The sequence below is a fragment of the Rosa chinensis genome, chromosome 7 (assembly GCF_002994745.2).
Source record: "Rosa chinensis cultivar Old Blush chromosome 7, RchiOBHm-V2, whole genome shotgun sequence".
Lineage (NCBI taxonomy): Eukaryota > Viridiplantae > Streptophyta > Magnoliopsida > Rosales > Rosaceae > Rosa > Rosa chinensis.
Genome location: NC_037094.1, coordinates 18,712,130 through 18,727,151, shown reverse-complemented (window position 1 = coordinate 18,727,151; position 15,022 = coordinate 18,712,130). Strand labels below are relative to the sequence as shown.

General features: G+C 36.4%; 3 protein-coding genes and 1 long non-coding RNA gene across 4 annotated transcripts; 2 read left to right on the top strand and 2 right to left on the bottom strand.

The window, feature by feature from the left end:
- Window positions 1-13: 13 nt before the first annotated feature.
- LOC112180596 (ATP-dependent Clp protease proteolytic subunit-related protein 2, chloroplastic) lies at window positions 14-3,770 on the top strand. Its single transcript, XM_024319149.2, has 9 exons — window positions 14-168; window positions 268-311; window positions 411-483; window positions 1,224-1,344; window positions 2,097-2,234; window positions 2,329-2,445; window positions 2,750-2,818; window positions 2,908-3,003; window positions 3,395-3,770. Exons 1-9 carry the CDS (start codon window positions 92-94, stop codon window positions 3,530-3,532), a joined length of 873 nt encoding a protein of 290 aa, XP_024174917.1. The 5' UTR covers window positions 14-91; the 3' UTR covers window positions 3,533-3,770.
- A 510-nt stretch (window positions 3,771-4,280) lies between these two features.
- Window positions 4,281-5,284, bottom strand: LOC112180598 (protein PFC0760c-like). The gene has a single exon (XM_024319150.2). It carries the CDS (start codon window positions 5,169-5,171, stop codon window positions 4,527-4,529), a length of 645 nt encoding a protein of 214 aa, XP_024174918.1. The 5' UTR covers window positions 5,172-5,284; the 3' UTR covers window positions 4,281-4,526.
- A 1,100-nt stretch (window positions 5,285-6,384) lies between these two features.
- LOC121050712 lies at window positions 6,385-8,059 on the top strand. The gene is made up of 2 exons (XR_005803623.1): window positions 6,385-6,754; window positions 7,144-8,059. It is a non-coding gene; the product is annotated as an uncharacterized LOC121050712 (long non-coding RNA).
- Window positions 7,651-12,404, bottom strand: LOC112179070 (AT-hook motif nuclear-localized protein 1). The gene is made up of 5 exons (XM_024317383.2): window positions 11,517-12,404; window positions 9,778-9,845; window positions 9,425-9,556; window positions 8,326-8,487; window positions 7,651-8,202 (listed from the first exon to the last, which is right to left on the bottom strand). The coding sequence occupies exons 1-5, from the start codon at window positions 11,884-11,886 to the stop codon at window positions 7,969-7,971; spliced, it is 966 nt and encodes a 321-aa protein (XP_024173151.1). The 5' UTR covers window positions 11,887-12,404; the 3' UTR covers window positions 7,651-7,968.
- Between the last annotated feature and the right edge of the window lie 2,618 nt (window positions 12,405-15,022).

Below are 15,022 nucleotides of genomic sequence, written 5' to 3'. Positions count from 1 at the left end.
TATTTGTCTCTCTTTCTAAAACAGTTTAGATTGGTTCAGAAAAATAAGCTGCAACTTCTTTCTCCCTCACAAAACTCTGTGCTCGGCGAAAATGGCAGTCTCTTTTGCCACAACGACGTACACTCCAAGCCTTCAGGCCCAAGCTAGACTCTCTCACCCTCCTCCCAGGTTCTCTCTCTCTCTCACTTGTTTAATTTTCTCTGTTTCTAATCCAAAACAAAAAAAGATAAATGTTATTGATTGTAATCCGTAATTGGTGTTCCACAGTTGCTCAATCAAGCATTTTTCTGGGTTAAAGCCTGAATCTTTAGGTGTGTTGGGTCCTCATTCCTTAATCCCATATGCTAATTTCGGCCTTCTTTTGTAGGATGTAATCGGTTTTTGAATTTTGTTTTTCTTTATCTGATAAGGTACTTTTGGAGCTAAAAATCCCAACTTGACGGTTGAGTTCTATGGCAAAGTTAGTAAGAGCCTTCTACCCAGGTAAGTCATTATGGGCTTGTAATTTATTTGCTTAATCCTTATGCAATTTGGTGGTTGAGTGACAAGATTAGGGTGCTGTCCACTTAGTTGTTAACAGCAATAAGTTGGATTTAAAATATGTAATCAAGTGTAGGTATTGGAATCATGCTTCTTAAACTCCAAGAAGGCTTTACTAGAAACAATTTATGCAGTGTCTGACACAGGGTAGGCTTAAGTTGTGACAAGATTTTTAGTTAAAGAAAAAGACTTGACAATACAGCGTTCATGCATTCTTTCCCCTTGGGTAAGTGTACTTATTTGACCGAGGTTCGTGCATGTATGTGTGGTGTTGAGGCTACAATTATGGTATTTTAGATTTATGTTTTTGAATAAGTAGACGCATATTGAAGGTTTTCTTGTCTACTCTTTAACCACCTGCAGTAGAGATGTAATGGTGACAGTCATGTTTTAGGAGGAAAACTTGCTTACATGCTAGATTAGTCTGTCAGATTGAAATATGTCTTTAGAAGTTTCATCGTTGATTCACCGTCAATGGAGAAGCTCATAGTGATTTATTTTGATTACCAACTGATACTTTAGTATAGCATTTTTCAACAAAGTGAAAATGCTTGATTTGGTCTTCTTCTCATAAAAAGAGTAGCTATACATTTGCACTGTACACTCTTTTCTGGGGATTGTTTAAATCTCTAAATCAGGCTGTTAATGCATGGATGATGCAGCTTTATGTTTGCACTTTTCAGGACAGGAAACCACAGATCATCGCGTGGACAAGTTCGAATGATGCCAATAGGGACACCAAAGGTTCCCTATCGAACCCCTGGTGAGGGAGGTTGGCAATGGGTTGATCTTTGGAATGCTCTGGTAAGTCATTAGAGTTAATTTCAAATCAAATGAACATGCATTTATTGAGCTAGGGAGGTTATAGGTAGATGTTATTAATAGTAATACGATCTGTTGGTATCAACACCAAGGGGCTTGCAGCTAACTGACCCTAAACCTTATCTGAACCAGAACTTTCTTTAAAATCTCTTAATCTTTAGTATCTTTTCTCTTTTTAAACCCTGGTGAGGGAGGTTGGCAATGGGTTGATCTGTGGAATGCTGTAGTAAGTCATTAGAGTTAATTTCAAATCAAATGAACATGCATTTATTGAGCTAGGGAGGTTATTGGTGGAGGTTATTAATAGTAATACGGTCTGTTGGTATCAACACCAAGTGGCTTGCAGCTAACTGACCCTAAACCTTATCTGAACCAGAACTTTCTTTGACATCTCTTTAGTATCTTTTCTCTTTTTAAACCCATAATATTTGAAAGTGCGGTGGAGTCTTTCTTGAACATGTCTTGCTAGTGGTATTAAAGTGAGATTAACTGACATCCTATGTCAAGAATGGTGTTGCATCTCTGTTAAATCTTTTTCTCTTTTTAAATTTGTTCCTATACAAAATATTTGAAAGTGCCATGGAATCTTTCATGAACTTCCTTGGTAGTGGAATGACAATGAGAGTAACGACATCCTATGTCAAGAAGTGTGTTGATTTAAACTTTTTTATCCAGATTTTACTGGATTCTCATTTTATTGTGTGTCTCTAATCTCTTGTTTTCTGGGAATGTAGTACCGGGAACGTGTTATCTTCATTGGGCAAAATATAGATGAAGAGTTTAGCAATCAAATTCTGGCAACAATGCTGTACCTTGACACAATTGATTCGTCCAAAAGGCTTTATATGTATATCAATGGTCCTGGTGGAGATGTAAGCTTTCAGTTTTTCATGATGAAATTCTTTTACTTATTTCTTGATCTTGTGGTTCCATGTGGCATATGTCTAAAACTTGCACCATCTACAGCTTACTCCGAGCATGGCTATCTATGATACTATGCAAAGCTTGAAGAGTCCTGTTGGCACCCACTGTGTGGGCTATGCCTATAATTTGGCAGCCTTTCTTCTTGCAGCTGGAGAAAAGGTAATGTTCTTTCCCTTTCTAAATCCAGGTTTAATGAAAAGCATCATGAACCTGGTGGAAGTTAAGCGGTTAAATAGTTCTATGATACATTTAGGAGTCGGGCCCATTAAGATTTTATAGAAAATGACTCCATTTCATTATATATGAGCTCGTCCTTCACATGGCCCTGTGCATTAATGATTTGATAGATTATCATCATGTTTCCAATAACTTGTAAGAAAAACAAAGCACTACTTTCATCTATTCTAACTTAGATGGTTGAACTCTGAAACTCCACCTTTTTGTTGTTTTCTGCTTTGATTAGGGTAATCGATTTGCAATGCCACTATCAAGAATTGCACTGCAGTCTCCTGCTGGGGCTGCTCGTGGTCAGGTATAACCTCGTATTTTGGTATGTGATTCATTGCTTTCAGGTTTGCAGATTTTTGGATCTTTCTTAAATCATTCAAAAATTTGTGGCAGGCTGATGACATACGCAATGAGGCAAACGAGCTTCTCAGAATCAGAGATTACCTTTTTAATGAGTTGGCAGAGAAAACTGGCCAGCCAATTGAAAAGGTTAGCTAGTTTGACAAGTAAAACTTAGAATTGCATCTGGTTAGGTGGTTTGATGACTTCATTAAGCATGGTCACTTGCTTCCTTCCGTAAGTGCTGCAACTATTGCATCATGAAGCATTATTTCTTTATTTAATTATTTTATTTCCTTATTTTGGAATTCAGTAGCCACCCTTTTGTTTTTATTGTTCATTGATCTACTTCAGAAATTACCCAAGCAAAGTGGCCCATGTGTTTTACCAAAAAAAAAAAAGAATTGCCTATTTGAATCTTAGGTTGAAAATGGTTTATGCCCATTTGAATCTGCTTGGTCCTTTATAACACCATTGCAATGTTTAACTAAAATATTTATCATGATAGGATGAATGCTTATTCTGAAATGTGTATATGCAGATTAACAAAGACCTAAGTCGGATGAAGCGCTTTAATGCACAGGAAGCTCTTGAGTATGGGCTCATTGATCGTGTAGTTAGGCCGCCTCGTATTAAGGCTGACTCACCTAGCAAAGATGCGGGAACAGGTCTTGGTTAGTACAGATCTTGGCTTCTCACTGACCAAATTGGATTCAAAATGTTTCTGCAATTCAGTTTTCTGTTGTAGAATTTTCTACCTAGTCAGAATTGCTGCATAGAAATTTTTCATTCTCTCTTTAGAAGGCTTTTGGAAAGAACTATTTTCTGAAAACAAGGTGCTGTTTCATTTATACACCCTCCCAGAGCACATAATCTAAATGGATATTTAATGTGGTTTAAGACTTTGAAGTGTTTCAGCTTCTGTGGTAGATAAAGAAAATTGGATAGTGATATTAGTTACAGGTTTCAGAACTAATTCTGTCTGCTTGTGTTCTGTGCCATATTAGAGCAACTCCAACAGATTCCCTATATTTTGATTTTTCTCTACTTTAGAGAAAAATAAGCCTATTTTGTTCCAACAGATTCCCTATAACTATCTCTATTTTAGGGAAAATGAGGAGAGAGAAAACCAAATTCCCTATATTTACAGCAAACTCTAAAATTTAAGGAAGAATTATGGAGATTTTAGAGATTGCTGCAAAATAAGGAATCTGTTGGAGTTAGAGAATAACAAATAGCTAAAACTTTGACTTTTGCTTCCCTATAATACAAAAATTATAGGGAAGCTGTTGGAGTTGCTCTTAGTGTTTTGATTCGTTTGTGCTGTCACTCTCCACTTTTCCGGTAACTATCCAATGAGGGGATGTGAGCCTTTGACTGTACAGTATTTGAGATTAGCAAACCAGATCAGTGTATATTAATAGCAATCTTCTTTACAAAAGTTGTCAACTGAAAAAGGAAAGAATTGTGGAAGGCAACAACATTATATAGAAAGGTACACTTATTTCACCTCAAAGGAGACGACGAGGCAGAAAAATACAAAAACATATTTGGTATTTTACAGAGGGCAAATTTGGTTGAGGTTGAGTTTTGTTTGTATGATCTAATTTGCTCTACATATTCAATCTACTTTGTGGAGAAAATTTGAGGTAATGTTTTTACAACTGTAAAGATTATAAGGGATTGATGCAACCTAAAAATTGCAGGGGATTGCATGGAGTATCCCTTAACCTCTCTTCTCGCCATCCCTTGTAAACCCTATCAATGAAGTTTTCGACCCTTGTCTCCAAGTTATCATCAGATTCGTCTGTGTCTTCCCAGCCAATTTCATCATCGCTACCATTGTCATCATCATCTTCGTTGTAACCGTCAGAATCATATTCTCCATCTTCTTCTTCACTTTCATCAACTTGATCGTCAACATCCTCACTGCCATTAACATGACCATCCATATTGCAGTGCTTGTTGCTACCATCATCCTCAACACCATCAGTTGCATCCTCTGCTGAACCTGATAGGAATGGTAAGATGCTGTCAACTTCCTCAGTAGGTGGCCGATGATCTCCAACAATGATGGCAAAGATTATGATGTTACAGAGCGAAAACACGAATAGAGGATTCGATGAGAATTGAAGATTTTTTTGTTTCGAAATCGACTGAAACAATGAGCTCAGGACAAGAACAACAGCTAGGAACAGCAATAGAAACACAGGCCTAGGTACCCAAACGAGCCTCATGCCCTCGTTCACCAAAAAAAAGAAAAAAAATAGCTGTGATTTTGATAGTTTAATTCTGAAGTCTCCTCTCTGAACATGCATATATATATATATATAGATGATTGCTTCATTGTATTTGATATAGGAGATTTTCCGGGAAAGTTTGAGAAGAGTATATTATTTGTATACACCATTTCACATTGAAATGTAGTTAGTTTAGGCGTTAACCAAGTCAAAAGTGAAGAAAGCTTCCAAGCATATAACAACATTTCTGGGTTTATGGGTTCCTTACTTAGAAGCTTAAAATGGAGCTAAAACACAAGCCAAGTCCACGTATGCACATATCACAGTTGGGTGTTAATTTGGGCATATATAAAACTAATGAAGCCAATACAAAGTTGAAATGTGGGTTATTAGGATGTCAATATGATCATAATTTAATATAATTTAGTATCACAATGATTGTGAAGATTTTTTGTTAATCTTCACAAGAAATTGGCCCGGATTTGTGAATCTGAATCAACGTTATCAGACCTGTGAGGTATTGAACAAGCCAATTTGTGTAGTACATTAAACGAGTGACTTGGGAATGTTGGAATAGTTCTATTTTTGGGTTTAACACAGTCGCTGGGAAATTTCCATGAGAGGTACTTTTCTTTTTTTCTTTAGGGTTCTGCTGCTTCTGCATGAGCCATGAAACTTCACGTAGTTGACAAAAACAGCCGCAGATTTGGGGATGTTTCGAAGTTGACATATTGAATAAATATTACGTTGAAGTACAAGCCAAGATTTGTGTTTCTGACCAGATTCTCATTACATTGTTGCAAGTTAAAGAACTGGCAACTAAGAGTTCATGAAAAGAAAAAGAGCTTTGCCGCCGACCTTTTCTGACGAATAGGCTTTGGCTAAGAGGCCTCCAATAAAAAATAAAAAATAAAATAAAAAAGAGTTATAGGTATATTCATCGAATCATCATCACCTGAAAACTAAAGCATGACAATTTAACTATGAAATTTCTTTCCCAAAATTTTATTAAATTTCTTTATTCAAAAAAAAAAAAAAAAAAAAACTTTGTTTCATTAAATGATTAATGATTATAATCGTTACGAATGACATCTATTTTAAATTTAAGTCATGTTTAATTATCACTATTCCTTAAAGCATAAGAAACACACAAATGAGGCACATCATTTGCGTTTCTCCGTACATAATTAACCTTGAATTGAGGATCATCTCTCAAAAGCACCTTGATGTCCTCTATTAGAAAACTCGTTGTAGACAAATCCTGACCTTCTCGATCGGTTAATAGCTTGTACCAAAAGGGAGCAGTCTGTCTCAAAACATACCTGCGCATATTCTGCCAGCTTCATTCCTTCCAGCAGCGCAGCGAGCTCGGCGTGACTGCTTGAAAGGGCGAGGTAAGCAGAGCACCTGGTCTAGCAGCGCCGGCTTTGACTGCTACACTAGGCTATTACAGGCCGGTTCTTCCAAATGCCCCTAGCAGCATAAGCATCTTAGTCACCTGTTCCTTACTCAAATTAAATGGGAGACCGCCTCCATCAACCAGTGTTGGAAATTATTGAAAACTCCCCCATCCCACTGAAAATCCTCTCTATGCCATACCTCCTGCGCATATGAGCAGTCCACGAACACATGCAGGCTATTTTCCAATGCATGATCACACCGTACACATCCCATCTCCCCTACATAGCCTCTAGTACTTACGCTCATTCTTGTAGGCAAGATATTGGCTGCCACTAATATTGCATTTTTGATAATTCAATCGTAGTTATCAATTGCAGCGAAAACCTTTTATTAATAGATTCACCTAGCGTGTTATATATGCAATCTTTATTTTATGTTCATTCTACTAAGAGAGAAAATTTGAATATTTGCTGGGTACATTTAGAAAAATCCTAATTTTTTTTATATTTGTTAGTTAAAAATTAATAATAATAATTCAATGTACAGCAATAACTCCGACTTTTTTCCTTCATTTTAAATTATCATTGGACAAAGTTTTAACAATGCCATTATGACTTACCTTTTTCTTTTCTTTTTTGGTTACAATAAGTTAACCAAACTTTCAGGTTCTTCCCATATCGAAATTTAAAAAAAAAAATGTGAAGAAAGGTCTCGAGTGACTTTGCCTTGACCCCAGAAATTTTCGGAGCCGGCCATGTCCGTTGTTACTGTTGAAAACGACCTAAGCTCGAGTAGTTGAGTGGGCAATTCCCTTGGCACAACTCTGTTGTTTCAGTTCACACACAATATTCGGTGCCAAAACGATGGGGATTACTCAGAACTGACCGCGAGTGTTTCTTCTATCATGACTTGTTTAATCAAGATGATAAATAGCTTCTCATGATGTATGACTTGATGTTGACGGTAGCTGACTTGAGTTGAGTAGGCTAGGGTTTGTCATGCTTGCTGGGATTGGAAAGAGACTGGGAAATCTTTCAAAAACAAAACCTTCGCAATCAATGTTTTATTCTGAACCATCAGAATCACAGGGGTTAATAGATGAGACCATTGCCGGGTTAAAGCAACATAAACAAACGAATGAGACAATAGCGTGAGATTGTCACAAACTTCTAAATCACATTGCATCAATCCAAAGAGATTACGAGAGTCAGATTCCGGTCGGGTGCTAATATCACATCACACTACTCTACATGACACAACAACAGCAGTAGTGCAACAAGAGCCTATCTAAGCGGCTAAATTAAATGATACATCAAAGTGGGGAGCAACCCCAGATGAAGCTAGACGACTAGTAGTCAACAAGTTTACAGACAGCAAACAAGGTGAAGTGAGATCCAACAGTTGGGGACTGGGAGAAGAATTGCCGTTGTGGTCAGTGAGAAACCTCATGTTGCAACAAATAAGCATAGACTCTTCACATTACACCTCCAGGCAATGATACATTAATGTCAGTCTTATTTTTATGATCGGATTGATACGAAGACCAATTATCACCACGGAAGGAAGTCGAAGATGAGAGGTTTGTCTTTGGTTCAGCACTTGAAACAGGAATAGCCATAGTTGGTGTTGCATTAGAAATGTATTCATGTTTCTGTTTCTTGGGTTTCTGCTCATGCTGGTTTCCCGCCAGAAAACTGCCAACTACAACCTGATATAAATCAAGAAGAAATATTAAAACCATGGTCTATTGTTTTCCAAATTTCAAACCATCCTACTTTTTTTTGTTTTTTTTTCCGTCCTAGAAGTCTGGACCCCAGAAACTAATCCATACCTGCACAGGACTTGCAGCAACTAATAGTCCAGCAACTCCACCACCTACGACACGCCCATCTGGACTTGCTAAAGAAACACTCATCCCACCTGATCTGCTTCTTGTCCCTCCACTTTCATTTGGCATAAAGGAACCAGATAAAGACAGTATCTCGAAACGACCCTGCAAGAACAAGGCAAAGAGATGGGATATCCACTAGTGGTTAACAGAGAATGTTCAATAAACTGTAAGAGATTCAATATTAGAAATTGAAAGTTATAAAGATAAAACATGTTCCGTTGTTTAGAAGTATCAAATGAAAAGAAAATCATTAAAGCAATGGACAATGTGGACAAAAAAAATCATGGAGTGGCATTTGGGAATAGGTGAAAATCTTGTGGATTGAGGTTGCAACAAGCTGACAAGACATATAAACAATGATTGCCCAATGTCAACCTAATGGAAAATAGTTACGCAATGATGATGGAAAATTTTCTGTCCTCTTCGAGTTCAAATCCGGAAAGATAGACAAAATTCACTTAGCTTTTTCCTATGATGAAGTTTGCATTAAAGCACAATTATACGTCTTCAGTGATTCTAATCACCCACATTAGTGTACACCTTAGTTCCCATTCCCACATTAGTGTACACCTTAGTTCCCATTCTCTCGCCTGTTAACTTCTTTAGTTATGCACAGTACAGCACCAAGAGTGCTAGATGTTCATCAGTCTATTAAGCACACTTAACCCCAAAAAGAAATGTAAACTTGAAAAAAGATGGGGGCTTTGACTACAAATTGACTAGCTCTAAGCCTCACCATCCAAATTATGACATCATAAACAGAGTTGAGGGGAAAAACTTCTTTCTTTGAAGGGAAAAAACACCCTTATTTAAATGTCCACTATAAGGATAAATATTTAGTAATACCAAACTACACAAAGAATCAAGAAGTTTCAAACTATGCTTTAGAGATTAGATAAAAAGCACACTACTGGATATAACCACACATAGGAAAAGCATATTATGCTGATAATATATATAAGCATAAAATTGCATAAAGTCACATATTATCTTACTGAAAAAAAAAAACTACCAACAAAATAAGGATAAGATGCATCACCTCGTATGTCAATGTACCGCCAGAAGAATCAGGTTGACGAAGTGTAACACTTGATATAACACCATTTGCGGAGAGCACACATATAGCTCGAGGACCTTGTTGAGAAAATGATATAATCTTCATCATGACATCCTAAGACAACAGAGTTGTTACAGAAAAAGTTAACTTTAAGCAATGAAATTAGAAACATAGAAACAACTAAAGAAGTTACTAAAGATCTGAAATGTATACTGGCTATCGAAGACAACTGCTGAATCTAGTTATCATAATTGGCCATCTCCAGCTATTTAAACCATGTAATGTACTCATTTGGACCAACAATTAACATAAACTCAATTCTTCGAGTTAATTACCTCGCCAGAATTAACATTGATGATATGAGGAGTAAAATTAGCACCAACAGAGCATGCAACCCATTCACCTACACAAATGAAATTCTCACATTATCAGACACCTGGAAAAGAGCTCTCCACTTTGCAATAGATTCTGTGATATTTGCACTACATGAAGTTATTTGTTCCACAAATCAAAGTAAGGAAAAGTGATATAGAGTACCAATTTAGAGATCTTTAACAATCTAATAGGTTCCCTTACAAAAGCTTTAATCTTTTGTTTTACCAAACAAAAGTGTTGACTCAAAATTCTGCCAATTGCATATCTCACTCAACAAAACCAACAATAACACCCTCGGCATCAACCATACACAACATATTAGGAACTAACTCTACAACAATTTCAAGAAATACTAGCTTAATGAAGATATTATGCATCAACATATTAGGTAGTGTTTACAGATTCCTAATCATTTTTGTTGGACAGTACATGGTGTAAGATAGTAAAAGTTTTACTCAGAACCCTTGTTCCCAGAAGAAACTTTATGCCTGGCTACTCACGCAGTACAAAGGTAAACACTCACAGAAGTAAAGTGGCAGTTTTTGTTTACAATAAAATAAAAATTGGTACCATTCCTTATCTATCTTGTTTAAGAATAACTAATCATGCAAAAAAAAATTGAAAAGAAAGTCCAAGTATCTGTTTATAAGCATATACCCAGTGCACAAAGCAATAATGGAAATACCTGGGATTCTTGTACCAGTGATAGAATACGCAATCAATGGATTATCAAAAAGGACAAATGAAAATAAGCTGAGCTATATTTAATGCATTGGTGAAACGAATTCAGTGAATGAATGGAAATACTGAGATGTAAATCATGTAATTAAGATGGATGATCCATCTGGAAAGAAACCAGTAACTGCATGCGAACTTACAAAGACAAAATGATTTGACTCATTAGAATTAACAGCCAAAGAACTACTCAAAATTCCACATGGCACATTTCTGCTAATAACCGGTAGCTCAGATTTTAAAGATTCCACCATACATCTTGCAGAGAATAATTCAGAGAATTACAAATCATGCTGACTCAAATGAAAAACTAGCAGTACATGATAAGACTCGAAAAGCCAAAGACCATCTCAATCTCATCATGAGATACCAACAATACAACACACAATCAGAGCTGGGTCTCTTCAAGAAGGACAAAACTATATCAAAGAGTGGGAGAAAGGGGATATCCTTCTATAGGTTCATGTCAGCAAGCTTAAGACAGGTTTCAAGTCCAAGCAGTCTGTTCACCATCACTTGCAGACTTTAGCAGGTACACAACTTGGCACCTGGCATAAATCTCCTTGCTCAAAAAGGTGAGAGAAATGCCAAAGGACAGCCATAACAGCGAGATTCCATCATTCCCATACCAACCCACAAAAACTCATCTTTTCAGAACCACCACACAAACACCAAGATCTGTCTCTCTCTCTCTCTCCCCTCTCTCTCTCTCTCAATAACAGCATCCAATCACAGGTCCCACATCTACCCAACCAAGAATCCCATAAACCCCAAAGCTCCCTATCTAACACCCTCTTAAATTCTCAGTCCCTCCCAATAAAAAGACTCAATCTTTCCCCCAATCCCCACATAGAAACAACACTAAAATCACAACTTGGGCTCAGAAGCAAACTATAAATATAAAAATCACTCAAAAACTCAAAAGGGTATGTGCATCAAAAACAAAAAACCGTTCTTTCGTTACCTAAATTCTCCATCTCGTACTTGTTCTTGCTCACTGAGCTGGCCGGCTTCACTTTCCCACGCGGCTGCTTCTCCGCCGCGAAATCAATCACCGGAGGCGGCGCCGCCGACGATATCGGCTTCGGTGACAGCGCCATAGTCACGCTCCCATCTGGCCCATACTTCCTCGGCCTCCCTCTCTTCTTCTTCACCGCCACGGACCCGGCCCCCGCCGGCATCGCCGCCCCGGGCGGCGGAGCAACCGGCGGCGCAGGTGCTGATCCGGCGTTATTGGCCGGGTTTTCAGCCCTCGGAGCCACGTGGTAGTCTGACGGAGCATCTGATCCCACTACTGTAACCCCACTAGTATTCACAGCTTCCCTACCCTCCATAGATATAGTTTACCTTAAACCCCAAAGTTTGTTTCTTTAGAGATTTTTAACAGAAACCCATTTTTACTTTACTGATCTAAACCACTCTCAGAAAACAAGAAGCTCAGTGATTTCACAAGATTTTTGGAAACAGAAACCCACAAATGATACAGAAAACCCAGATGGAAAAAAAAAAAAAATTGGGAAAAAGACTTGAAATTTGAGGATTTTGAAAGCTCCCTAAGGCTTTTGAACTCAAAAACTACAAGATAAAGCAAAAAAAAAAAAAAAAGGTTTCTGAATGTTTATTTTACTGAAAGCTGCAGAGTTAGCTGGAGAAACTGGGCTTCAAGGCAAAGATATTGAATTTTATTTTCTGGGGAAGGAAAAGAAATTTTTGATTTTTATTTGTTGGGATGGGAAGAAAAAGAATGGAGTATTGAGGTGTTTGATTTGTGATTTCAATGGAAAATGGTGAGATAATAATAAGAAAGCTGGTATTTGTTTTTCGGCTTATTGGGTGCCTAACTTTCCTAAGACTGTCCGAATTGAGATTAAAAAAATGAAACGAAAGAAGAAAAGAAGGAAATATTAAATAAATATGGGCATTTTGAATGCGTAATGATTTATTAAAAAAAAAAAAGGTTAAAATACGAAGTTTCTGGTTTTGGTTGGAATCCGGTGAGAAATAATTATAGTTTATAAAAAAATTGGTGGTGGGTAGGGGGGATTTTCTTTTTCTTCCTTTTTTTAAGTATAGTTTTTTGCTTGAAATATGGGCAAAAGTGAAGTGAAGTAATTATTGTTTTTATTATTTATATAGTTTTTAGGTGAATGGAAAAGTAAAATTAGGTTGCCAAGGCATGAAGAAAGAAATTGTCTAGAAAAGGGCAAAAGATGGGGTGGGGGTCGGCTTCGGTAGGCATCAACTTTTTTGAGTTATGGTACAAATGAAAAAGATAATTAGGAAGAAAAAAAAAAGAGCACCAACCAAGAAAATAAAAATTAAAAAGCAAAATCATGGAAGGATAAGTCTCATTTGCAATAGGTAATTTCCACATACTTATAATTCCACATTTAGAGGTACAACTCTCCCTTCACTTATAATTAAGGGAATGAGCAATTGGATGCTTGTTTCTCCTAAAATGAAAATTCTTTGACCTTTGGTACTTGGTGGGATAAGAATAATCGACTCCTGAAATTAGGCTTCTGAGATTGGGTGAGCAAACAATAGCAAAAAAAATAGTAAAGCTAAAAGTCTAGAGGGAAATATGGCATTGTCATAATATCCATAATTACAGTTTTGAGTTACTATTTTTTTAGATCACGATGAGAAATCTCTCTCTCTCGAGTAATTTATGAAGTTAGTGTATATCTTAGCTATAGAAACTTAAAACATAGATGTGTTTCGGTGAGCCGTGACATGTTGGTAAGTTATAAATCCAACATAGTAAAGGTCATGGATTCAATTTTCACTGGCATATGTAAGGGTAGGTGGGCTGGCTAAGGGTTTTTAAAAATAAATGAATAAAATCAATACTAGAAGAGGCTTTTGATTAGGGCTGCACACGGATTGGGTTGGATCGGTTTTGACTCCAAACCATCTCTATGCCAAAGTGAGCGGTTTAGGCATTTTGGAAAACCGGTCATAAAAAAAAAATAATAATAAAAAAACTCAATCCGACCCAATCCAATCCAATTAAAGATGGTTTGGTTTGGTCGGTTAGGCGGTTTTGACCTATATAATATTAACATGTTATTTATATAAAAAATTCATAGTAAAAATTCAGTCTCAAGAATTGAAATTGTGTTAAATTATCTAAATTTAAAATTCAATAATTAAAATCCAAAACATATAGTCCAAAACTAAAACCTAAATTAGATTCAAAGTGATTCACTTATTTAACGACTTAACCATCAATACTAGCTTAATATGATAGTATTAAAGGTCAAAGAATGAGAGATTGAGATATCAGAGATGTGATATGAAATGATCAAAAAAATTGTAGCGATTATATACTAAGGTTTTAGGCCTTTGAGCCTTGAATTCAATACGATAGTATATCATTTGAGAATAAAGTTATAATTGGAGATTTAGAACTTACTTAGAACAAACCGGACAAATATATATATATATATATATATAAACTTTTTCTCTTATATATGTTTCAAACATACTTGTCGGTTCGGGTTTCGCGGTTTAAGTACAAGAGAAACCAAACCAACCCAGTTCATAAATGGTTTGGTTCGGTATTGAACCGCTTTTCAATTTTTAAAGTTAAAAAACCTTAAGCAAACCATATTTATTGGTCGGTTTGTACCATGTTTTGCAAACCCCTACTTTTGGTTACTATTGAAATGCAAGATCTCGAGTAATTCTAAAGTTAGTATATACCCAATCCGTAGAAACTCAAAGCATAGGCGCGTGCACCGACTTCACAACATACGTATATTAAATTATCAATACTTGAAGAGGTTTTGGGTTGCTATTGAAATGCGAGATCTCTATTTTATAAATCCCAATAATCTGAGCCAATAAAGTCAAGTTGCATTCTAAACTTTTGTACGTTGTCTAATATATTAGTATCTATCATATCAACAACCAAATTATGATTTTTTGATCGAGAGAGTCGCAAAAGACACATCATTTCTTTTTCATGTTAATGGAGTGATGGCTTAAAATAAAATCATACTCATAGCAATTGGGTTAATGGGGTTCAAATGACAAGGCAAAGTTGTGTTTTGTTTAAGAGGAAAGAGAACCAAAAGAAAAGTGCTTGAAGTTTATAGCGTGCTTAAATAAATATGGGGCATGTTTAGTGGCTGCACAGTGCACATGTTAGAAGCCTTATCTCATATTTTTAGTGTCCTATCGGTTAAGAGATAATAATTATTTTTAGTCATAGTGGAATCATATGTACTTAGAAGTTAGAACCATGTTAACTACCATTTGGCGTTTGACGCCCAGCAAACCGCTTGGAGTTGTTAAAACTTGTCTTAATTTGGACAAGATTATTAAGACATCAACTTAAAAGCTGTTTTTTTTTTCCTATTTACATATACAGAAGTCTTCAAATTTGAAAATCTAATTTAGTGATTAGAATTGTTCATTCTATATCGTCTTTGCGTGTACAATAAAAAAAATTATCAAATTGAA